The 24726-nt window shown below is 40.9% G+C and overlaps 1 protein-coding gene across 1 annotated transcript; it reads right to left on the minus strand.

Moving 5' to 3' along the window:
* LOC136046784 (uncharacterized) lies at window positions 1-22849 on the minus strand. The gene is made up of 14 exons (XM_065733530.1): window positions 22234-22849; window positions 19070-19189; window positions 18029-18148; window positions 17049-17168; window positions 13035-13157; window positions 12146-12228; window positions 10828-10953; window positions 10010-10055; window positions 8945-9078; window positions 5369-5497; window positions 2686-2800; window positions 1676-1810; window positions 1417-1542; window positions 1-526 (listed from the first exon to the last, which is right to left on the minus strand). The coding sequence occupies exons 1-14, from the start codon at window positions 22457-22459 to the stop codon at window positions 405-407; spliced, it is 1725 nt and encodes a 574-aa protein (XP_065589602.1). The 5' UTR covers window positions 22460-22849; the 3' UTR covers window positions 1-404.
* Window positions 22850-24726: the final 1877 nt, after the last annotated feature.

A 24726-nucleotide genomic window follows, 5' to 3' on the forward strand; every position in this document is an offset into this window, starting at 1 on the left:
TTGTTTTCTGAAATATGCTGTTGTGATTGGCAAGGAGATCCATGAGACAGATTTGCTGCCCCTGGAGAAGAGGGAAGGAGAGGCGTTCTGAACCCACATACACATAATGAATTCAAGACAGTTGAATTTTGAGCTAAACATACTACTACATGTTTTGGTCCTCTAACATCTTTTAAAATGAATGAACAGAATATAAGATTGATTTGTAATTCTGTCAAATTTGCTCTCATCCTGTTCTTGTTATCGGAACATCTCCATTTTGTGAAGGTGCTGTGCACCGTCTTTGTGCCAGGAAACTGCAAGTGACAGGAGTGGTTAAGCTGCAGGAACTGATGAAGCCAGTCATCTCTAAAAGTTCAGCCTCTCTGATGTGGTAAGTTTCTGTAAGCTATCTGGTTTAAATATTAACTGTCTGCGTGGCCAATAGCTGCCCTCAGGAGCTCTTGAGTTTCTTCTGTCTGTTGACGGACTTGCTCGAGGAGTTTGGCCATTTGGCTTTTCCTGAATGCTAATGAGAATTCTGGATCTGAAGAGGAAGAACAAAGTGTTAGGCAAGCTGCAGCAATTGCCCTCTTCAGATGTTTTCCCCTGCATTTTAATGCATGTGCTTAGAATGCTTCTGTTTTAGGTTAGATTAAGTAGTTGTTTCTTACTACAGTATAAAATAAGTATTCAGAAGGCGGAACAATATCCTTCTGCCACACAAAGCAGATGGATACTAAATCAATTTTCATCCTACAACTATTCAAGAATGTTTGCTGCTAACTTCAGATCCAGATGACAAAGGCTGTTTCACTCAGTTGGCAAATTCACCCTTATGCATTGATTCTGTACAGCAGATACACACAAAGATGTATCAGGCTCTTGGTTCTGTATTTTGTGAAGACACACACTATATATTTATTATCATTATAATTATCATATTGCATTTCTCATCTGTACTCAACTTACACTTAAAAATGATTTAAAAACAACAGAGCCAAAGAGAGAAATATATTAAGGAACTGAATTTCAGTATGGAAAAGATGCAGCTTTACAGCTTTTGCCATCCATGTGATCTGCTTGAGTTTGCTTAATCAAAATAAATACAAATTTTGAATCCGAAAAGCTTTTAGGTTGACCCTAGTGCCACGCATCCTCATACTGGACAAAAAAAACCACCTATACCCCACATCCTGTTTCCTGCTGATCTAAAAAGTAAGTAAGTAAATAAATAAAAAGTAATTCTGCATTTATTGTAAGATATTCTTTGTTATTTTTAAGCAGATAAAACAGTTAAGGTAGCAGCTGCCCTTGGGTTTCTTCTGCTTGCTGTCAGCTCAGGGGTGCAGGTGACAGCCTGTGACAAAGATTTGCCTTTGCTGGTGATGGGAGCGGGCAGTTCCCCCAGGGCTGAGCCTGGAGGTGAGGATGTACCTTCCTGCAGTCTGCAGAATGTGGAGATGGCCAGCTGCTGGAAGCGAACCTCTTGGTGAGTGAGGAAATTCCTGAGGTAGGCCTGAATCTCTCTGATGTGACACTTCAATAAAAGCATCATCTTTTCTGCACAAGGAGGAGAATAACTGGAGATGAGCAGGAGCTTTTAAAATACTTCCATAGCTGTTTATATTAACAATGCTTAAGATTGTTAATGACTGATCTGCCCTCGGCACAGTTAATGCTGTGTGACAGTTACCGTGATCTATCATGTGCTGGATGATGGAGGCAGCATGAAAGGATGGCTCGCTATGTTCCCGTTGGCCAGCCAGCCTCACCAAGCGCTTTGTCAAGTGTTCATTCATCCATTTGACCATGCATAACCTGGCTCCTTCTAGAAGGCAAAAAGGTAGGACAGTAGTCCGTAAATAGAAACCCCAGTGCCCTAGAAAAGAGCATGACAAATCTCCCAGAACCCATATGTCTAACTAGAAAATCCTTTATAGAACTGGAGAAGCAAAGTAAGTGCTGGACTTCTGCAATAAGTATTTCTAGGTTGTAAAATACAGCCATGCCTTGAAGTTCTGCTCTCAGTAAGGTATGTGGGTTTGATTCATAGAAAGCTTGTTGGACTTTTATATCGCTGGATTTATGGCCTGAAAGAACGCATCATACTCAAGACCCACTCTGGTCTAGCTGTCTCTGTCCAGCAGCTGCTGAGCACCTCTTGCAGAACCAAATGAGACATGCCATGGCAGTTACAAGAGATACAAGCAAGGCAATGTTGGACAGATGATATCCAATCCCAAAGTGAGACAGGAAAGTTTACGCTTATCCACTGTGTCATGAGGACTGCTGTGCACTGAGGTGCAATAATTATGGTTCTTTTATAAAATCTATGTGCAGTAAGTTCAAGGAGATAAACACACTGTAATTCAGTCTCTTTCTACTCTTCTGGTATTATGAAATGAATTCAGGTGAGAAACTGGGTGACGTTACAAGTAGCAGAAAACAGGTCATGTATAGAAGTGAAATTTGGCACAAAGAGTTTTAAGCAAAATAATAGTAATTAAGCATTCCACAGAAAAACAATGCAAACAGTGGAGCCAATGTCACCTGTCAGTAAACTGGATCCTGCTTTCCTTTAATACTATGGCAAAATTCCCCTTAAACTTAAAAGAAAGACCCAGGCTTCTGTTCCCATTAGAACTGATAAAAAACACGTGCACTTCTCAGAGGAAGCCATTTATGGTAAGGTTGTTTCCCCACCTTGCTTTGCCAGCTCAGCTAGGCAAGATGTCACGTAATGAAGAGAGTCTTCTTGAATGTCGATAGAAAGCATGGCCTGGAGGAGACCTTCAACACATGGGCTCTCCACAATTCTCTGCAATAAGAAGATTAACATTCATCACTTCCATCGTGTTTTGATTCAGAGGTACTGAATATCTCTTTGCAATACTGACAGATAAGACGTAGATAATGCCGATGTCTCTTCTCCCAGATCTAATCCAGCCAAATGACAAACCTTAGAATCACAGAATATCCTGAGTCGGAGAGGACTCATGGGATCATTGAGTCCAGCTCCTGGCTTCACACAGCACCAAAACATCCAATCTATATATTGGGAAGTGTTGTCCAAACACCCCTTGAACTCTGTCACTTGGGGCTCTGTCTGCTCCCCTGTGCCGTCTGTTCCATGCCCACCACCCTCTGGTGTAAACCCCATCCCTAACCCCCAGCGGCCCCTCCCCTGACACAGCTCCATGCCGTTCCCTCGGGCCCTGTTAATGTCACACAGAGCAGAGCTCGGCACTGCCCCTCCGCTCCATGTGAGAGCTGCAGCCACCATCAGGCCTCCCCTCAGCTCCTCTGCTCTGCGCTGAACCAACCCAGGGATCACAGCCACAGATCACCTGATCTAAAGTGTTTCCCAGGGCTAGTTCTGTCTGCGAGGTGTTTTCATGATTACAGATCACTTCGGAGCTCAAAGAATTCTGCGACTTATTACTGCTGTATCAGAGTGTATAATAGAATTTGGCTGTCATTTGCTAAATTCTTGTAGTAAAAGTAACATGAATGCTCCAGAGCGAAGCAGGGGGAACTGTGGAAGTTCATCACTGTCTTCACATCTGGGGCTTTGAAAGCTTTCTGGTGTTGAAATGCTCTGATCTGCAGAAATATGAGGGAACGTGACAAGCAAAGGTGTGTTTTGTTCTACAGAGTTATGTGTTAAACATCTCTGTTTATCCTTTAGTTTTCCGATTGCATCTGCAGTGCCCCAAACATGCATATCTCTGCACCATAGTATATATTTTAGACACCCAACTGAAAACAGAGGAGGCTTAGCCAACCTGGATAAAAAGCCCTTGAGACCAAGGAATGAATTCTGAGCGAGTCACCAGACTTAATTAGGGAAGCTGCATCTCCAGCTCATGGGAAAATCCTGATGATGGAAGCTGCTCACGACTCCATGAGGGAGCTCAGGTGGCCATCAGTGAAAAGAATATCTTCTTTTGTATTCTAATTTAATACTGCAATTTACTTGCTGCTTAGCAGCTGAAGCTGGATTCGAGACTGCTGCCTTTAAAGCTGCCACAGTCTGTGTCCTGCTGGCACAGAACCACTGCTTTTTTCCCTCTTGTGACAAGGACTCTTATGTGTCTTAAAATTGACCTTGGAAACCTGCCGTTCCTATTCACTTCTGTGAGTTCTCTTCTGAAATGAGTACTAAATACATTACGTGGCACATTGTAAAGCTTTTATAAAGATGAACTAGCTCCCTGCCAAAGACAGAATAAAGTCATAGAATTTATCTGATAAATGTGGTAGTTTTTTAAAGCAGATTTTGAAAGCATGGCCCATTTTTACTCTTCTTGAGGGGCCTTGAGTTTGAGGAAACGCATTTCCTTGCAAAAATTGCTTTAACAACTAATATTTGCTAATATAAGTGAAAATCTTTATTGGAAAGTCACATTTCCAATCCCTGCTTCATATATGTGAAAGGTTTGTCCCGTTCCTCATTATTAGACAGGTTCACAGATCTAAAGCGAAGTTTTCTTTTTGTCTGGTTTAAATCTCTTCTGGTTGTGTTGAGTGTCCTGTTGCATCATGGGAGAGCAGGAAAAGGAGTGCAAGAACAGTCTTCGCAGTGGTTTGGTACTTCAGCCTAACCCAATCTAGACAAAGCTAAACAGAGCATAAGAGCTGCAAGAATGAGAATTAATCGTGCAAAAGAGGAAGGATAAAAATGTCCCTAAGCCTGAAATCAGGTAAGTCACAGTAGGAAAGATTTTGTTTCTGACACTGGACATGTCAGCAAAGAGGTCTCTGCAACTAGTTGTAACTGGAAAATGAGCAGACAAGTGCATCTGTAGGTATGGATTTCATGAGATGCAAAGTCAATGATAGAGGCCTTGATAGCACCCTGGCACAGCAGGTACCTGGCCAAACAGGGAAAATACACATCAGCAGTTGGGGTTATATTTAACAAATAGGAAGCAAGTAAAATTAGTTCAGTTCTGAACCCCATAAGCAGTTAAATAAAGGTATATGAAGAGTGAGAGTTAGGAAATCGGGATTCAGTTTCTAACCAACAGGGGATTCTCCTGGACAGTTGGGTGGTTCCTTTAATTAGTTTGAATTAGCTTTGGTCGAAATATATTTTGTACCCATGATGTGGTCACTCAAATCAGGTAAACATATCACTCATAGGGAAATGAGACATTTCTTGTTTCCTTTAGCATGTCTGCATTGTATTGGAATGATTCAGAAAAATAACAACTTTCACACACGAGGTCCTTTTGCTCACAAAAACAATTTTGTGTGGAATATACTTAGTGTATGCTTTATAAGTAATAACAATAAAATCTTTCTGTGGGTAATGCTGATTCTTCATAAATGTAACTGCAACCTCCTTGGGTATAATTCAGTAAAAAAAACAAGTGGTACTCACCTGTCTTGTCTTGGAAACGTTCAGGTTTTTGATGATGCAAGCAGCGTGGCCAGCAATGACAGGGTCTGTTGTGTGCGCTGACAGGAGCATCCCCAGGCTCTGCAGTAGCTCAGTGCACACCAGAGTATCCTAAGAAAAGCAACCAGTATTTTCATTACATCCCCATACAGACAATGCCAAGCACAGCGATACAAATTTGCAGCCAACAGTAAGTAGATTGGCCTTAGCTCTGCAAAAAAAGCATTACTTAATTCATTTAAACCAATAGCAAAGGGGCTGTGACCAGTGCCTTTTCTCTCAAAACATGGCCTACTGACTGGCATTTGCTATAGAAAGATGGAGTCTTCAACATCCAGAATTTAATCTTCATTTACAGCAATTTGTTTGCATCAAACATCCCCAGAGGTCGCTTTGCTGTGTGAGCTTTGTAGCCAAGATAAGGATGTGAGATCCTGACTGCAAGGAGAAGTGGATGGGACAGGTATGGAAGGCAAGGGAAGTCTGTGGAGAAGCAACAACAGCAGTGCTGTGTCCTTAAATACTCCAGCAGCTTACCTTCCCAGCAGTAATGAACTGTACATTTAGGCCGATTTGCGATCGGGCCTCATTTTAGTCAAGTGCTCTGATCAGCATCTTCTGTGACAACACATGTGTTTCTCTGTTCTATTTTAGAGATGCTTTACCTCTCTCCCTGGAAGTAGTTTTCCTCACACATTAAACGGGTTTGGGTCACCAGACAGATAGGTTCCTTAGCGGATTTGGGTTAGGTCTACAGTTGAAAGCAACGTAAGATTTCCTCTTGGGACAGTTTTTTCTTTCTATCTGTTCTTTATGTGATTCTTGTGTTCATTAGTAGCAGACTATTTTATTTGTGTTACTTAGAAATTGAGATGGTTTAGTGTGCTTGGTGTAAATCTAGTAATTGATCCTATATATAATTGAAAGAAAAAAAATGAATAATTCTTTACTGCGAGAGTGATGGAGCAATGGAAGAGGCTGCCCTGAGAGGTTGTTGAGTGTCCATCTCTGGAGATATTCAAAACCAACCTGGACACCTACCTGTGTAACCATCTGCTGGGAACCTGCTTTAACAGGTGTTTGGACGATGTGATCTCCAGAGGTCCTTTACAACCCCTGTGACTCTGTGATTCTATGATAAGTTTATTTTTTTTTCTTAATATCACCTGACATCTTCACTTCTTTTTATTTTAAGCACTGTCACAACCAGCAATACTAAAATAAGACATGGGACTAGATGGAAAAATCAGTACTACAGCTAAATTCAGAGCATTAAAGAATCCTATATGTAGGCATTACTGTAAACTTTCTCTAACATTTCAGTTACCACTAATGACTGTATTCTGAGCTTTTTGGACTACATGTCCTCTTTTCTATGTAATCCTATTGACTGCAGTACCTTATTTGATTTGCTAGAGCATGAGAGGAGGAAATTGTCTATAGACTCTAAATAAACTTTCCAATACGTAATGACTTCCCTGCCAAGCCTCTTCAATCTATTTAGACCAATGCCAGCAAGTGACACTACTCTAAATTCTGCTGAGCCTCCTTGGCTGGCATGTGACTGGGATCCAGATTTCGCCTGTTGGCTCGATCCTGCACAGTTTGAGCAGCCCAGGACAGAACTCTTAGTACAAGTAGTTTGGGTGGTTCAAGTTGAGTATTGACCTAACTTCTCAAAATAAAAAAGCAAGGAAGAGCATTCCAGCAGAAACTGTGAATAGAATTGCAATGCTGTGCTCAAAATCCTTGAGTAGACAGTGCTTGCCAAAATAAAAATTATTCTGTTTTTCAGGTAGCTCGATGTGAAAGCAAAGCTCTTTGTGCCTGGAGTGGAAAGTCAGCAGCATCACTTGGAGCTGACAGATCCTTGCTCAAAGGAATGTGACTTAAAAGGCCATTTCCCACAGACACTGACTCTTTCCTTACAGTTTGAGGGTTGGGTTGTCCTTCGGAGAACTGAATACAATTCCCCTGCAAGAGAGAAGTACTTCAGAGCTCACCAGGAGCCACTGTCAGCAGCCAGGACGGGGACCAAAAGGAAGGGAGGGGAGTGAGTATGAAGCATTCCTGGGGGTTTAATTCATGGTAATGAAAGGGCAGATGAATCCTTCTCTATTGTATCCTTGGCAGCATTTGCAGTAACTCAAGCATCACTTGACTTGGTGGTAAAGGTTAGCTTTGTATGGTGGTTTGTTTTCCAACAGCTGTTCCCATGGAGAAGTCCCTCTTTCAGACGCTCAGAATTCAGCCTGCCTGAGTGAAAGAAACTTTGAAAGGCCTTGAAAATCCAGGGCACAGAGATGGGGAGGCTAGGGGAGGGAGAGGTCAGCCACTCTGCAGAGCACGTGGCCTTGCTCACTCCCTGGGGACAGCCCTGTTTGCTCACTGAAATAAACCTGCAGATGCACTTGGGTTTTTGCTGTGCAAATCACCCCCTGCAATATTTCAGCATTGAGCTTGCTGAGATCAAATTACATTCACTTGCAGGAGGCAGTTTGACATGCCACAAGGACTTGTGGTGCTAACGTGGCCTGCTCAAAGCCTTTGGAATGCTCAGTCTTCTGGTTGTGGCTCCATAGGCTTTGAGCTTTCCCATTTTTTGGGTCGTGTCCCTGAGTTGGAGGAGGCACAGTTCATTTCATACTGTGCTGTGCACATGCAACAAGATGTGAGGCACCAGGCCTCCAGTGCCCTGGGGAAATTCCAAGTCTCAGCCCCACCTGGGCCCAGCTGTAGTCACTTAGGCTGTCAGTGCTGAGCAGTATGACAGGGAAGGTTCTTGCATTTTTTTTTTCTTTATCTGCCCGAACTCCAGCTCTCCCATGATTATCAGCTTAAGCCACCTATCAAAAAGCTTTTCTATCTGTGTTCCTGAGGACGCCTTTAATCACTAGAATGGAGAAGCATATTTAAAAACAATAATAATAACATCTGTCACTACTTTGTGATTTGGTGTTTCATGTGGAGAACGAAAGTACAGCAGGAGTGCCTGCGTTGGCTGTTTGCTGCAGTTTATTTTTAGCCAGAGTTATTCATGTGTTTGCATGGCATTGCACTGCTGAATGGTAGTGCTTGCTCTGAGCATGGGCAAAGAAACCATTCTGTAGCTAAGGACACAAAGAGACACAGGAAAGTTCTAGTGAATTAGTTAAAGATTGATGGACTTTTAAATGATCTCAAGACTAATTAAAAAAAAAAAGAAAAGAATAAATCTGCTGGCAGTATGAAGAGCAAGGGGAACGGGGAGTGCAGGTTGGTGTCCACTCAGCCAAGCAATCTGACCCCCATCTCCACCTTTTTCCTCCCGGACCTCCTCACAGGTGATTCAGTTAACTACAGGATCCCCAGGATCCCACTCACCACAACAGACAAGCTCCTTAGGTAGGGACAATGCAGATGGAGTGAGCAAAACCTCATAATTTGGGCCAGAAAGGGGAAGGTTTGGGAGATCTCACAGAGCATACTGATGTGCCTCACAGGATGCCATAACAGTGTCAATGCAAGCAGCATCCAGAACTACTTTCTCCCTAGCTCTTATGGGATGAGCTGCCATACCTGGTTGTGTGGGTACTGGGACAGCACCCAGAGCAGAGCAACAGCTGCATGACGCACATCCTCGCTGCTGGACACCAGGAGAGAGCACAGCCTGGGCAGGACCTCGTTGGAAAGCAGCTCAGCCTGTGTGTCTGCTGTTTGGGGAAGATGATGATGAAATGTGAAGACATTAGAGGGGAGAACTGAATCTCTGTGGGATGGGACAGTTCTTGATATTTGGTTATAAAAATTAAACCTCACTCGTTCTGGCTCCTCTGGCCAAGAATTAATACAGGTTTGAGGGCAGCATGTAGCTTTAGACACCCTTCATTTTGTGTCTGAGTCTCAGTGAGAAGAAATGAGGGGCATTTTCTGAGCAATTAACTGGCTTAAAACCCTGTGGAAAAGGGCAAATAGACCTCCTTGAGCACCACCTTTCTCAGTCACGGTCCTTTTACAACAATGACTCTGCAGTCTCAAAGTCTCAAAAGTCAGAGACACCAAGGAGCAAAGAGCAGGGCCTTCACTCCCTCCCCACCATCACTGTGACTGCTTGATAACAAAGTGCCTCCACAACTTCTGGATGAACAACTATACTCTGGGGCCTAGGACTCTAGTGCTGAACATGCAGCTCCTCTGCTTTCATCTCCAGAGTAAGTTGTGGAAATGGATTGGGGTACTTAATAGGATAGGATTTTTTTAAGAGGATGACAAATGCTTGGGAGAGAATTACGGTTAATGAGAGATTCATGCCTTGGGAGAGGGCAGGCCCCACCCAAGCAGCAATTTCAGGAGATATTCTATCCTAATCAGGGTTAACGACTGGGAAATGTGGAGGGGAGCAAAAGGCCCCTGTGCATACAACATATATGCTGGCTCTCTCACATTGGGTATTGCCCTTCGCTGCCTGGGGCAGGTTTAGTTGAGTGCAGAGCAAACCTCCCTTTCCCTGCAGCATCCAACTAACACGCAGAAATGAGGTGTCTCTGTTCTTAATGGAAAAGGTTCAAACCCACCATGCTCATTCCAAAAGGCAGAGAGACAAAGAAAATAACATCATTTGTTTATCTCTGATGTGCCACTTACCCCTGGTAGCCAAATTTCTTAGGCAAACACATGCCTGGCTTGAAACCTTTTGCCAAAGGGAAAAAGAAACAGAGAGAAAAAGAGTAGTTTCAGTTGGTTATTGGTTATTGCACTCAAAATAAATGTGACAACGCTATCAAGCTATCGCACTATCTTCGGAGCACAAATTTTGGACTTTTTTTTAACCTCTTTTTTTTTTCTTTTAATGAGTTTGTTTCAATTTCCCCTAGATCAGTTGTTGATGAGGAAGAGCCAGTGGAGTTCAGTTTGTGGATTATTTTTGGAATGTCAAAACAATGATAGGAAAATGTATGGACTGAATTTGTCTCATGCACTCTGCATTATTTTTTTTTCCCAACCAGGAGAAGCAACACAGAATTTAAGGTGCTACCCTTTAAATTCTGAATTGAACCTTGCTGAAGTTTTTGAAGAATGTGACTCCCAGCAAAGCAAGATTTTCTAGATGTTATTCTTTGAAGCCATGTAGTCAAAGCTAAGGATATCAAAAAGAAGGGGAAAAAAAAAGAGGTAGCATAATAGTAGTGAGAGCCTGGACAGAGCACTTCATATGCGGTTTCAAGTTTAAAGAAAATAGGTCACCTAGCCTAAAGGAAGTGTCCAGGCCTTTTATGTTTCCCTTTACTTTCTCCAAATGTTGCCCTTGTAGAATCTACATGTGTTTTAATGTACGTGTTTCCTCGTGGGAAAGATGTCATAGAGGCATCCATGCAGTAGATAAGCAGAAGTGTGCCAGACTGAAATGTTATAGCTGTGCAATGATGCTAAACCTTCATGTAAAGAGAGGGTTGCAGTTTTACCTTGTCCACAGAGGAGGACAGAAGAGAGATGAGCATCCGAATCAGGAATCTGTCACCAATTCTCAGCATGGCCTCGTGGTGCTGAGCGTTGGCTGCTATGTTGCTCAGGGCAGCACAGCTATAATACTGTGGAGAGCCAGAGGAAAAAAAACGGGGAAAGAGGCAGTCACCAATGATGACAACACTGAAGAGAGTAAAACTAAATTGGAGAAATGCTCAGACTGAGAGCTGAATAAAATGCAGTACTTTTTCATCTTCAGGTATTTTGTGAGGTAGACCTGATAACAGCCTCAGTGAGCTCAGGAAAAGCGATGCAATATCTACTGTTGCTACAACAGCAGCTGTGCTGTGGCAGTGCATGCTGCACAAACCCACAAGGCTCCCTGGTGTTTGGGAACGTCCTGTGCTGCTGCAGCTACTCCATGGCTGACATCTACCTCAGCTCATCTACATCGGCTGCTTTGTATATTTACACTGTTTAACTGGAGCCAGATGTTGTCACTGCCCTAGCATGCCAAGAGATCATTTTCAAAAGATTTAAACATTAATTCCAGGGAAGATTATACATATTAAAACATGTGGTACTTGGGAGGTATAATTAGAAGGAACAGGTTGAACTGCAGAGAAAGAAATTTTAAGATAAACAACAGGAGAAGCTGGTGATGCTGATGCAGTTTGCAGAAAAAGCAGTTCCAGAGGCTCCATCACTTCTGACATTTACAACTCAATAGAGCTAAAAAGAACACTGGAGGAAACAATCCTGTGCTTCTCAGATCCACTGGATGAACAAGTGGACTTTAAGGTTTACAAATGTACTCATACTTTTTCATTAGCATACTTGAAATCAAGAAGCAAGTCTGTTAACCATGCAGAAATATAAGATGTCTTGGGTAAACATAAAACAGGAACATTTTGCAGACATCCAAAACAATGAGAAAAAAATTCTTTGCAAGTTATGCCTTCTAAAACACTTAGAACTGTTTAGAGGGAAAGATCAAAGGAAGCAAGAAGAGCAGAGGAGCAGGCCTATCAGCATCTGATCCAATGGTCCAAAAGACACAGAAAGGTAGCTGCGTATAACAACTGTGTGCGTGTCTTAGTGTCTCCTGGCATTATAAACCCCCTGTGGAGCTAAACAAATCATGTGCTTTGAATAGATGGTGTCTGACCCAGCTGAGTTCCTCCAAGATGTACACACGTCACTCTGCTTCTCTGCAGAAACCTTCCCCTCCCTCCACCTTTGCATTTCCCACTTCTGTGGTTTGTGCTCTCCCTGCAGTCACACTGTCCTTGTTAGAAAACCTGACCTGTGCCATACCTGCACTTCTGAGTCAGGGGACTCCAGCAGCAAGGTGAGAACTGGCAGGGCTCCTTCCTTGCACAGGACCAGTTGGATCCTCTCTGCCATTTAAAAAAACAGTGTTCTGTTAGTGTATCCTTTCCCTTCCCTCTCTCTTGTCTGGAGGCATTATTCAACAGGGATATGCACAACAGAGTGGTTATGCTTATCCAAACATCAGAGCATACCATTTAGAGTTTGTGCAAGACAGTAGTATGCATTCATTTTAGCAAAATGACCATGAATGATTTCCATGTAAAACAAACAATAATAGCAGAAGTGCAATGATCAATTGTAAAAGTTCTTGCCAAACATTCCTCGTGCTGTATAGAAATAAGATATTCCTTAGGACTGTGTCAGCTAGTTATGTGGGATAATTATGTCATGTAGATGCGTGGAAATTAATGTTGTTTTGATTCAGAGTTAATATATGGTAGTATATATACTGTTGCAGAGGACCAACAATTCTTTTACCAAAGCTGGTAGCAGAAATCCCAGGAACCTTTAATGGGAAGAACTTCAGGCCCATAATAGTTACATTTGGAATCATCCAAAATTGAGTTAGTGATTAGTGATTGTTATTATATCTCTTTCTTTCATATTACAATTGCTTGTACATTAATTCTTTCAGTTCAGAAGTCAAGCCTTCCTATTTTGGGTTGAGGCAAAAATGGGTCTGCAGTAGCTAAGGAGAGGCCAAACTGAAATAATCAGCCTATGGCATCATCATGAATACCACATGCAAAGGAAGTAACTTGTTGTGCAGATAAGCTTTTGTTCTTGCCTTAATCCTTTCAACATATTTATCTTTCTATTGCGGAGGAATTTTCTTTCAGCAATCTTAGCTAAACCATTAACCAGAAAGTACCTGATTGTGTAAGGTTGAGAATAGCACCAACTGCATTTTGTTGTACTCTAGGATCATGGGAATTGGCAAGAGACAGTAGAGGTGTAACTCCTCGAGCAGCACCAATAGCTTCTCGGTTGGATTCTGGGGAAAAAATCACAGTAATAAATGAGACAGTGCCATGCAGTATATCCTCTTACAGAGAGTCATGAGCAAGACAGGTGGCAGGACTGGCTTTCTTGGAGTACTGATTTATTTATGTACATTTCTAGACTGTTGAAACAATGGCCAATCTTTGAAACCTTGCTGAGAGGGACATGAAACACAAGCAAGCAAGAAATGTGAGAGTATTTGGAACAGATCATATCCTCGGGTGCCAACTAACTTAGAGATTTATGACAATAAAAACATCAATTCCTGAGACTGTTCTATACTAACGAACTGATGTACACACACACACACACACACACACACACACACACAGATAGTCAAGGTTATCTACTCAAGCACAGATCAGATGGGATCAGGTTAGTATTCCAGACTGAGTCCCTTTTTGCCTTCATATGTGTATTTGATACTCAAAGAAATACCTTTTGTGATGGAAAAAGTATTCTCATTTTTGAATGAAATAATTGTTCTGGGAAAAGCCATCTATTTAAAAATATCTGTGTCATGTGGGAAGCAATTACTCAGGTGAAATTTTCAGGTCCATTTTGTAGATAAGTCATTGTCCGATATAATTCATCTGTGTATTGTTCTTTTGTTTCCACAGTGGAAACAGAAATAATTTAGTGCAGCTCCATCTGATGCAAACCAGTCTGATGCAACATAAACTCTAATAAAACTGGATGAAGGAGAGAGACAAAAAGATTGAGCATCCAGATATTGATCCGTCCTCGTTCTTTCACACAATACGCTCCATTAATTATGACGATGAAAATTTCACATTTTGGCAAAGGCATTACAAATGTCTGGACAAAATTTGGGCTTTTTCTTTTTTTTTTTTTCTTCCACATTCCTTTCTGGAACAGGGGAAGGAGAGCCTATGTCCTCTTTTGAGAGAGTTTCTCAGAGACACATTTCCAGCCGAAAGATCTGAAGGAAGCAGATGATCATGTGAAATAATACTGAGACACTGTGTGCCTCAAAGATTTTTCTTCCTTTAAGAAAAAACAAAAACAGTTTGATTTGAAAATGACCGTTCCATGACAGCTCAGTCAATTTTTCAGGTGGTGGTTGATACTGAAAGCCTGCAGTGGTGGGATGGGCTCTCACAGCCTGTGTTGGTGGAGGTGATGGCGCATGGGCTTGGTACCTTGCTCTCATCTGAGAGTGACTGAAGCACCTACTCTCATTGTGGGAGAGTGGGAAAACAACAACAGGTACCTACACAGTGGAAACCTCCATGAACAAAAAAAACCCTCTTTTTTCCTTTTCTTTTGGCGATTCAGCAGCTGAGAAATTCAGCTTCACCATCTTTCTTAGAGCACATTATTGTGGATTTGCTGGATTTATTTTTCCGTAAATCATTCTCCCTCCTCTCTCTCTCCATTCTCACTCTAGTTTTAGTCATATAATGCAAACACTGAACACTACCTGTTTCATTAACTTATGTCAGAATGCTTGAAAATATCTATCTTGCCATGGTGTATAACTGTATTATAGTCTCCGTGGCCCATTTGCTTATCTACATAACACAGTTCCTCCACTGATGCCAGTGCAAGAATCAATTCCCCTGACAGTGTTTTTAGAAGGGAACCATGTATTCAAATTCTACTCTAAAGAAGGTGAATCACTAACATCTACTCAAATTGGGTTTGAATAATCCATCTGGAAACCTGCTTCCTTCCTTTTTCTGGTATTTGTGTGCTTTAAAATTCTCCTGACAGCACAACTTTGAATGTGCTCTGCACTCACTGCATCCTTTTTGTTTAGCTTCATGGCCTCCCCAAACCCTTGCTGTGAACATTTAGTTCTGCTTCTATCTACTCTGAGGAGAGTTCTTATCCCAGAACCGATTGTTTCCACTCACAGATTGAAACAGATAATTGCAGCTGTACGCACATCCTCTTGCTGTGTGGACAAATGCCAGTATTGGAACCAACTGACCTTGAAATCCTTTTAATCTAAATGAGCTTGTTTGTTGTTTTGTTTTTGGCTATTTCTGGCAGCTGGTAAGTACTGGATATCCCAGTTCACGTATAACGTGCAGTCACATTGCTAAACAAGTTCACTCTGCACAGCCATGGACATGTATTGTAGCAGAGTTAAGACAAGTTGCCACTCCTGGATTTGAAGTTTTAGTCACCTCAAAGCTGTCTAAAGGATCTTTCCAGTTTTGTTCTGCTTCCATGTTTATCCTTTTAAAAATGTTCTAAAGCACAAATGGCATACTTGAAGATCATGACTGAGCAACATTCTTTCCTCAAGCAGATCCTTTAAGATATCAGGGCACGTGAATTAGAGTTAAAATGAACTCTCAAGTTGCTTTAGTCTCATTGCTGTGGTAGCAAAACATACTCTGAAAAATAAATAAATGGATCCAGTCCATTTAAATCCTAGTTAAAATGAGAAACATCTTCAAAACTGATGTAAGTCCCAGGCAGCAACCCAGCCTATTTATGTATTGCAGGACTGTCTACCCTTACGTTCAGCAGATGCTTTCCTATATAGGCTAGAAGCTCCTCAAGTCCTTAATGTGATCTACTTATGTTTAAAAGAATGCTGGCACTTACAGAGTGTGCAGTGATGTTAGGTAACCACCCTCAAAAGAGAATGCAACTGGAGTGGCTGTGGGTTCCCTGCAACCTGGATTAAACAGAGATATTGAGAAGGGACAAAGTGCCTTCAATTCCAAACGACGTCCCTTTCTCTGTGCTCTACTTAGAACAGCTGGAGGGATCTGCCTCTGTAGATCTTAAGGAGAAAAACTCTACTAACCATACATAACAGCCCTCCTATTCCCAGGAGTCGCAAACTTGAAATAAAGAAACAAATCAGCGCTTTCACATAGTTGGATCCTGCTTATTCTCCCTCCCTTCACAACCTAAGTACCTAAGGGAGAAAGTTATACATCTACAATGCCTGTCTCAGCCTCTTGGGAGATCACATGGCAGTTTCCCATGCTGAGGGGGAAGTTGGTAGAAAAACAAGATAGGGGGGAAACAAGCATTATTTATAAGTTTTAAGCAGACCTTTACATATTCTTTACATAAGAACAATGCAGTCTGAGAAAAATAGAATAAGATAAACTAACATGATAACTTTTGGTAACAATGGTTGAGCTTTGTTGCAGTCCCTTAACAAACTGGCATCTGCATAAAATAGCAGCAGAAAAGAATAAGTGATTAAACAGTTGCAGTATGACAGTATCACGATAATGCAGTCATAAAAGACATAAATGTTATCATCAGACGTATCACACACACATATTTTCCTGGATGTCACAACGGAAGTCATGGGTGAGATCCCAGTTGAAGTGTTGTGTGTTACTTGTCACTGTCTTTCAGAAGGGATGAATTCGAAATTAAACTCCTACAGTGCTTATATATGTCTTCTGACTGTAACAATGCCTGAGGTCTGTGGTATTGCAAAACAGCTATGTTCTATTTCTGGAACATATGCTTTACACCCACAGTGCTATGAAGATAAATGGAGAGTCTCATTTACAAAAGGAATCTTAAATGGCTTTCTCATTCTAGTAAAATGAAAGATCTGCACTGGTATAGACATCAGAGAGGGAGAAATATTGAAGTTAAAAACCAATATAGAAACTAATTAAGATATAGTAGTCATTAATACATTCAGGTTGGAAATCTGAAAAGGGTTTGTAATCATAAGACAAAAAGGTCAGAAACATTGAGAAGATCTTAACCAGAATCTCAAGAATTTGTGAAATAAGAATACCAAAAAGTTACCACTGAGGCACCTGCTGACTCTTAATCCAATTGCAACTAAGAGGTTTCACAGTGAAATATGAAGTAATAGTTGAATGGATTCATGGCAGATGATGAAGGGAAAGAACAGCACACTCACCTGAAACAGCCAAAGTCATTGTACAGGCACAGGAATTACACTGGACAGTGGGATCGTCTGACTCAAGCAGATCCAGAATTGGCTCAAGTAAACCCATTTGGATAACCATTTCTTTGTCAACTATTCACAGATTCAAGAACAAATAGACAAACCAGAATGTAAGTTAAAGCCTTTGTGAAAAGAATATATCTTCCTTTGACCGTTTTGGGCTCTATATTATGATTATGCAAAACAGACCCAACATAGAAACAACCTGAAAGGCACATAAAATTTCTAACTTGGTTTGCTTGATTCATTGTCAGACTCAAGAGATGTTCAGATGCTTTCAAATGTTTCTACTAGCAATTCTATTTTCAAACACACAGTTCATTTTGGAAACTGCAACTGCAGTTTTCCAACAGGTTCACAATTTTCTCATCTGCTCTCAATGTTCTGAAGTGTTCCTTTATATTTTTTACTTGTAAGTAATGACATATCCTCTGTAGGTCCCATATGCTAACCCAATTAAATGGGTCCTAGAAGCTACACAAGAAAGTCAATTATACTAAATATCTAAGCATTGTTTTTTCCAAACTGCAAGCAACTTAAGAATGAATTTCAGTTAATAAGTAGAAGGAAAATGAACATAATTGCATAGGCAGTTAGTTTCTGAGAGCTGTATCTGTGGTTTGAAAGGGTAAGTGGTGGGCGCTCTATCCAAGAAAAACACAAGTATAGATATTCCTACAATAACCTAAGAAGAATTCAACAGTCTTTGCAAACAGATCCAAAGTTACTTGCTGTGTGATATAGCACTTCTCAAGGGACCTAACATATCCAGAATTTATGTGGATTGCAAATGGACTTAACATCTGTCCTATCTTGAACAGAAAAAAAGGGAATTCAGATCTGTGTAAACCTCACTACGGAGAAGTGCCGTCCTGTACTGAGTCCCCCAGAAGAGATGCACCAGAAAGGGAAATGCTTTATTAATTACTCACTATTTCGTTCCAGCAAAAAGTTGACAAGGGACAAGGAAGACATCTGTTGCACTTCCAGGTCAGCAGACCGTAGTAAGGCATAGAAGGGCTCTAGATGCTCTGTTGGCAGGGGAACATTCACTGCAGGAACAAAATGAAAGACTCGGAAGTCTCATTGTTCACACTGTTCTCATTTTTCACTTTTTGGTTTTGGGCCTTAGTTGTTACCATAAATGAGCTGAGTGGTGTTCCCCATCATTTAAATTACATTGCTAAAGGCAAAACAGACCAAGTTTCCTGAAAAGGTTTTGAATAATCAAGTACTTAAAAAGTATGGGAAGGAAATCTACATGTCTTGCTATCGAACAAGTCATTCCACCTCATAGCAAGTCCTCAAGTTGAGCAGTCACACATTTTTAGCCAGAAAAAATACATAGGATAAAGCTTGAGGTACAATTCTAAAAAGCAAATAAATGAATAAATCACAGCTTGCTTGTAGCTGTCATTTCTGCCTTTATGTAGGACTCAACCTCTTGTTGGAATCTTATTTGGCATATCAAGGCTGACTTCTAGATGTTCACAAATTGCCTCAAGAACCAAGCAGTGGCTCCCATGAAGTACTGGGTACAAATCATACTGTTTCCTTCAAGTCTCCCCCACAACCTGGCTTTAGGGGCTTTGTTCTCTTCCAAACACTCATACACTGCAAAACCTTAAAAGATTGCTGTGACCACTTCCTGCCACCAAATTGTGTGTGTGCTGCTCTCAGGAGATTCAAAAGACACTGCTGGAGTCTGCTGATTTTTTTTTCCAAAAGTATTATTATAACATAAATGACAGTTTTTATAGCAATGAGAGATAATCTCCTCATAGCAAAACCCAGAATAATTCTGCCCATATGGCAATGACAACATTTCCATTTTTCCTGGTAAACAATTCAGCAGGAGGAAAAGAAAAAAAAAAAAAAAAAAAGAACTTTGAATCAAAGCGAGTTTCACAGTTGGAAAATACTATTTTATTTATAATTATGTAGAAATTTTCTAAGGCACTAAGATTACTTACTGTGCTGGCTCATATGCAAATAATAGAGAGCAGCGGACTGCTGTAGACCTGGGTTTTCTGAAAAAGCTAAGATCCTCAAGGCTTCCAGAGGGTCCTTTCCCAGTGGTGACATTTCAAAACCTAAAGATGTACAGTTACAGCACAGACTTAATTACATTTGAAAAAGTATAGTTTACAAAAAGAAATTAAAGTTTACAAGTAAGGATTTTTGTATTGCATCAGCTCCATAGAGCCCATCTATCCTCTTCATATTTTCAGGAGCAGCAGTAATAAATGAACCCAGAATAACCTGTCCTTGGCAGCGCCTCTTATGAAGTTCTTGAAGCTAGTTATTAGATGCAAGATAAATTATAACCTTTAGACACTTTTATGTTATCCAATATAAATGCAGGTGTTCTTGTTCTCCAAAAGCTATCACTTCCTGAATCACAGAAGGTCTTTGTTAAAATGTATCAACTGAAAATGGTATTCTTAGTTACAAGCTATAGAACAAGAACATATTTTTAATTTACTACTTCTTATTTTTGCTGTGTTTCCTATTCTTTGTATTATAATAATGGATTTCAGGGAATATTGGTGTGGATTGTAAATGGGCTTGCCTCAGGCTCAAATTCCTAGCATGAGTCTACCTGTTCTCGAGTATGATAGCTCCCCTATGAATAAACCAGATGTTCAGCAATAGCCATCAAGAGTACAGCAATAGCAGTCATCCATGAATTTTGTAAGTTACTGTGTTATGTGCTTACAACGTATGGGACGGAATAGCAAAGAGGAAAAAAGGGGCCATTGATCCAATGCTCAATAGTATCAACTGTTGAAAAGGTAACTAAATATTGACTGGTGGAGCACACAAGTATATGATCCATCTTTAGACAAGAGATTTAAGCAGTACATTACAGACTGAAATATCTCTGTGAAGAACAAGATCTAGCTACATTTCCTCGCTTGGGATAACAGGGATGTGAGGGATGTGAAGGTTGGATGCTTTCATGACTCAGGGTGAAACTCAGCCAATGTATCAAGCCAGTAGAAGCTGCTGACACATCAGGAATAACAAATGCGTACCTTTAAGGTTAGGTAAGTGTGTTTCATAGAAGAACTGCTTCATATAATGATCAGTTTTATTTAATAGTTAACAGTAAACACAAAGGGAAGGACTAGCCACCGGTGTGTGCAAGAAACTTGGAGAAAAAACAAGGATCATGCGGTTTAAATCACTTCCTTAGATGCTGACTACCTGAATACCTCATATATCTATGCATATTTATTTGGGAAAATGATAAAGAAAAAGCCACTCAAAATCACTGCCTGCTTATCAAGCATTTGCTGCCCTAGCTCAAAAATAGATATGACCAACCACCAAATCTTTCCTTGCACTCAACTGTCCAAATGTTGGCTCTCTGCTTATTGTAATTTGTCCACATTTGAGGATGGGCTTTCTCATCTCATCTTGGAATAAAATACAGGTGAGTGCTAAAGTAAGATGTATGTGTTTTTGTTTTCTTACTGAGGCTCTCATACCCCCATCTATCTTGGCAGCAGAGTTTGGCCACTCCTGCTTCCTGAGTGCTGTGTATCTCCTATCACATATACTGGGACTCCTCTCAGATCATGCATGGCCACCTCTGTACTGCTGTCATAGAAGCTCAAGGCTCCTGGTGCTCTGTCCCAGCTCCTCAGAAGCCAGGACAAACTGGCCCTTTGCAGACCCGTCTCAGAGAGGAAAGGATTTCTCAAGAAAACATACATTTATTCTTTTCAGGAAGCACCAGTGGGTGCTGTAAAGAGCCATACTGTTCTCATAATGTTTTCCAGACCATTCTTTCCTTGAACCTGATCTCTCAGTTGAGCTAGGTGACTGTCAAGACACTCAGAAACAGTCAGGCATGTTAGATTTTGGAAGAAACTGAAAACGTTCATTTTTGGAAGATTGCCACTACACGCAAAGCTGAAAAGTAAAGTCCTATTCTGGATACAGATTTCAGGATTTAGCTAGTGCTTGATGTGCAGCAGTTAATTAAACAGCATGAGGTCATTGTGTTGAAAGAGTAGGGACATCAGCTGAGGCTACTCCTTGTGTATTTCAATCAATCAGCACCACAACAGTCATTCCAAAGGTTGTTCTGTGACAGATCATTTCAAACAATGTTATCTGTGTTATATCAAGGATAAATGTCTCTCTTGGTTCACATCACAAGAAGGCAAGTAAAGAAATAGTAATTTGTGGTGTTCTGTACCCTATATGGAAATGAAAGCAGAAGGATATGCAATTTTGTCTAGTACCATCTGGGCTGAAGGTTCTTGGGCTAGGTTGCTAAACTTGATACAGTGCATGGGATTAGCTGTGAGACAAAGCAAAAAAACAAATAAGCAACTGCCCCCTCTTCAAGATTGAGGCAAGAAATGCTTTCAGGTTGGACAACTGACAAAAGACACTCATCCAAGAAGACATTCTGTGACAGTAGTAATTAAACAAAAAAAATTTTCCTACTTATACATTATATCTTAGGACAGGATTGAGAAGACAACCAAGACAGATGGGTCTACTTTGATTCAAGCTGAATCCTGTGATTGTGTTCAAGCTCTGTGCCTTAAATGTGTACACAAAAAGAGCATACTGGGTGACAAGTTTCTTGGAGTTCAGGGAAGCCCTCTCAGCCTAATGGCATTTGTCCCAGGGTGTCTTCAGCCTTCCCCACATACAGCACTCACACCTGTGCAGCTGCAAGTGCTCTGCACCAGATCACAGAGGTACTTGGATAACTCAGCCAGGACCATGATGCTGTTTCTTGCTAACAGGCTCCTGTAGCATCCAGTGGCGATACAACCCTCTTTCCACCTTTGTTGCTTCAGGGACTGACTCAAAAAGTTAACTTCAGTTACTAGAAGGACTTGCTTTCACACAACATATGTATATGGGTCATGTTTAACAGTGATGGCACAGAAGAAAGCACTAGACCATTTCTACCTGAATCCTACCGTAGTGCCACTCAAGCTCTTGGTGTCCTGTATACAAAAAAAAAAAAAAAAAAAAAGCCCTGTGATTCTGTCCTTTCCTACACCAGTATGCCATGTCAGAGTGCTTCAAACAGCAATCTGTTTTCAGCCCCCCAAAAGATTCTCCATACCCCATCACAGTCCTTTCAAGAAGCTAATGCTCTTACCTCTTTCAATTTGCTGCAGAAATTCCTGTGCTGTCACTCGCTCATGAGGCTGCAGGATGGGCCTGTATAGCTGCCGGGTTTTTGAGCCATTCTGTTTCAAGCAGGAGCACTTACTTATCAGAGCTAAGCATTCCTTAATGCTGTGCACCAGCTCTGAGGTCATTCTTTGAACGAAGGCCATGAAGTCACGCAGGAGCTGCATGCACCGTCCACACAGCTGACCCATTCTTGCTCCAACAGCAGCAGAAAACAAGAAAAAAAGAAAAGAGAGGAAAAAAAATGTTTCTCCTCCCCAGCTTCTCCACTTTTTGCACTTACTTGCTGCCTTGGTGCTTGTCCAGTGTTGCAGATGTCAGCATGACACTATGTGCAGCTGCTGTGAAGGAGACAAGCTTCTGCACCCAAAAAGCTACATTGCGCAACAAAGCTGATTTCTGTGGATCTCCCAGTCTATCAAATATTACTGAAAAGGCTGGACCTGAGCCATGCTCAGACACCCTCCCTTTTCTTGAAGAAAAATAAGATGATGACCTAAACCCATTCCATGGAGAACAGAGTTTAACTCCTGGACTATCCTCCAAAGCCTTCATGAGGCTAGAAAAGCAATGAGGTGATGCAAAAAACAACTTCAGTTTTTGTAAGGCAGTTTTCCACATGAAAGGTAAGCACCACCTTGTCTGCATGTGTACAGGCAGTAACTGCCAATAGGAGAGGAAGACTGGGAAGAAAAAAAAAAAAAAAAAAAAGCTTGTACACTTGTACACTAACAGGTTTTTCCAGTTTTTGGTAGACCAGAACAAAAACCCTGTTGGGCAAGTAGCTCATAACTCATCCAAGTGAGACTCTGCAAATCAAGAATGGAAAACTGGAATAAAACCAAAAATACAATAGCCAAGTGAATTTAGAACTGAGAGTGCTCAGGGAAAGATAATGATGGGCTGGTGTTGTTGTCCCAGTTGTAAAAGTTATCTGCAGGTTTTCAGGCAGAAAAGAGATGTTAAAGGAAAAAAAGCTGTTCTCCTTCCATCCCATCATTTTGCATAATTGACCAGGATGGAGCCTGTGCTCACCCTTGGTTGAACAGTCTTATAAATGGCTTTGCTCTAATTAATGTAGTATAAAATGTTAATTGTAACATTCTTCAAGTTTTGAGTAAAGCTTCGTTTGAAGCAAGATCACTTTTGTTAAGAGACTAGCATGTATTAGTTTGATGAGAATTGATGACTTTTATTAACTTCTATAAATTTTTTCTAATCATTGCATTCAGTACACTAACTGGTAAGTTTTAGTCTCACTGTCCTTCAATGAATCTTAAATTTCTAACTAAATCATGTTTGAAAATCCAGCCCCTTGTTTTGCTCATCTTCAAACATCAGTGAGCAGGCCCACACAAATCTTAGCAGTCTGTCTGGTGCTGCTGTTTCTTCCCTTACTTACTTACATGTGATGCAGTTTTCTTAAACACAAATACTTTGTTGCACAGATACACCCAATCCATATCCCAGGCATTGCGAGACCTCTCCTGAACATGCAGATGAGTCTTAGATTCTTCCAGCTATTTCCTCAACCAGCTGAGTCCTGGTCTCTCTTCCGCTTCTCAAACCTATCAGAAACTATGTTCACATGCCAATTCTTGCAGCATGTCTTCTGAACATTTTCAGTAGGAACCTTCTAAACCATGGGGAACTTTGTTTGGATTCTGCCAGCACTTCAGATTTTGCTTATGATCATCCACCCTTGAGCTTCTATCCTAAGAACAAGTGAGGAGGCAGACCCTGGGAACCCATCACACAGTCCTTCAGTCTCCTGTTCTCTCCTGTCTAGAGAAGAGTGTGGTTTAATTGTTAGGAAATATTTTAAGGAAATTTGAACTGTACCACATTCAGATAAGAAAAAAGCAGGACTGTTTCAACAAGACACTTGCTAGCAATCACTGTACTTCTGAAACATGTTTAATAAGCATTTTGAATTATATTATGCACATTAAAGAGCTATCCAATATATCTATAAGGAAGACATTCACATGAAGTTTTAAAAACAAGTTTCAGAGGTGCTGAGCTCTTGTAACTCCATGTAAAATTAATGGGAGTCAAATGAACTCAGCAGACCTGAAGATTAGGCTGTAATTTGCCTCCAGGCATAGAACTCAGGTATCCCAATACTTAATCCAATGATTCAGTCAGGAAATTGTCTTTGATTTGAAACCACTACTTGAAGACAAGATTAGAAGGCTAGTTTGTAGGCCTTCAAGCCTCCTTCTAAATTAATATCGCTGTAGTAGTACTTAGGTTGCAATCATAAACCTAAAGTTTTTTGATCAATTTCATGGGCTAGATGTGATTCTTTATTTGATTGAACAAATGTCAGCTCAAGATTGCAGAAGTAGAAGGGGAAAAATCAGCAGCGTCGTAACAGTGTTAGACCATTTTACTTATACTTCTTTTCTTATAAAGAAGGTATTCCAAATAGTAGATACCCCACACCCTACATCCT

The sequence above is a fragment of the Cyrtonyx montezumae genome, unplaced genomic scaffold, assembly GCF_038088225.1.
Source record: "Cyrtonyx montezumae isolate F1298 unplaced genomic scaffold, pur_monq_1.0 scaffold_0, whole genome shotgun sequence".
Lineage (NCBI taxonomy): Eukaryota > Metazoa > Chordata > Aves > Galliformes > Odontophoridae > Cyrtonyx > Cyrtonyx montezumae.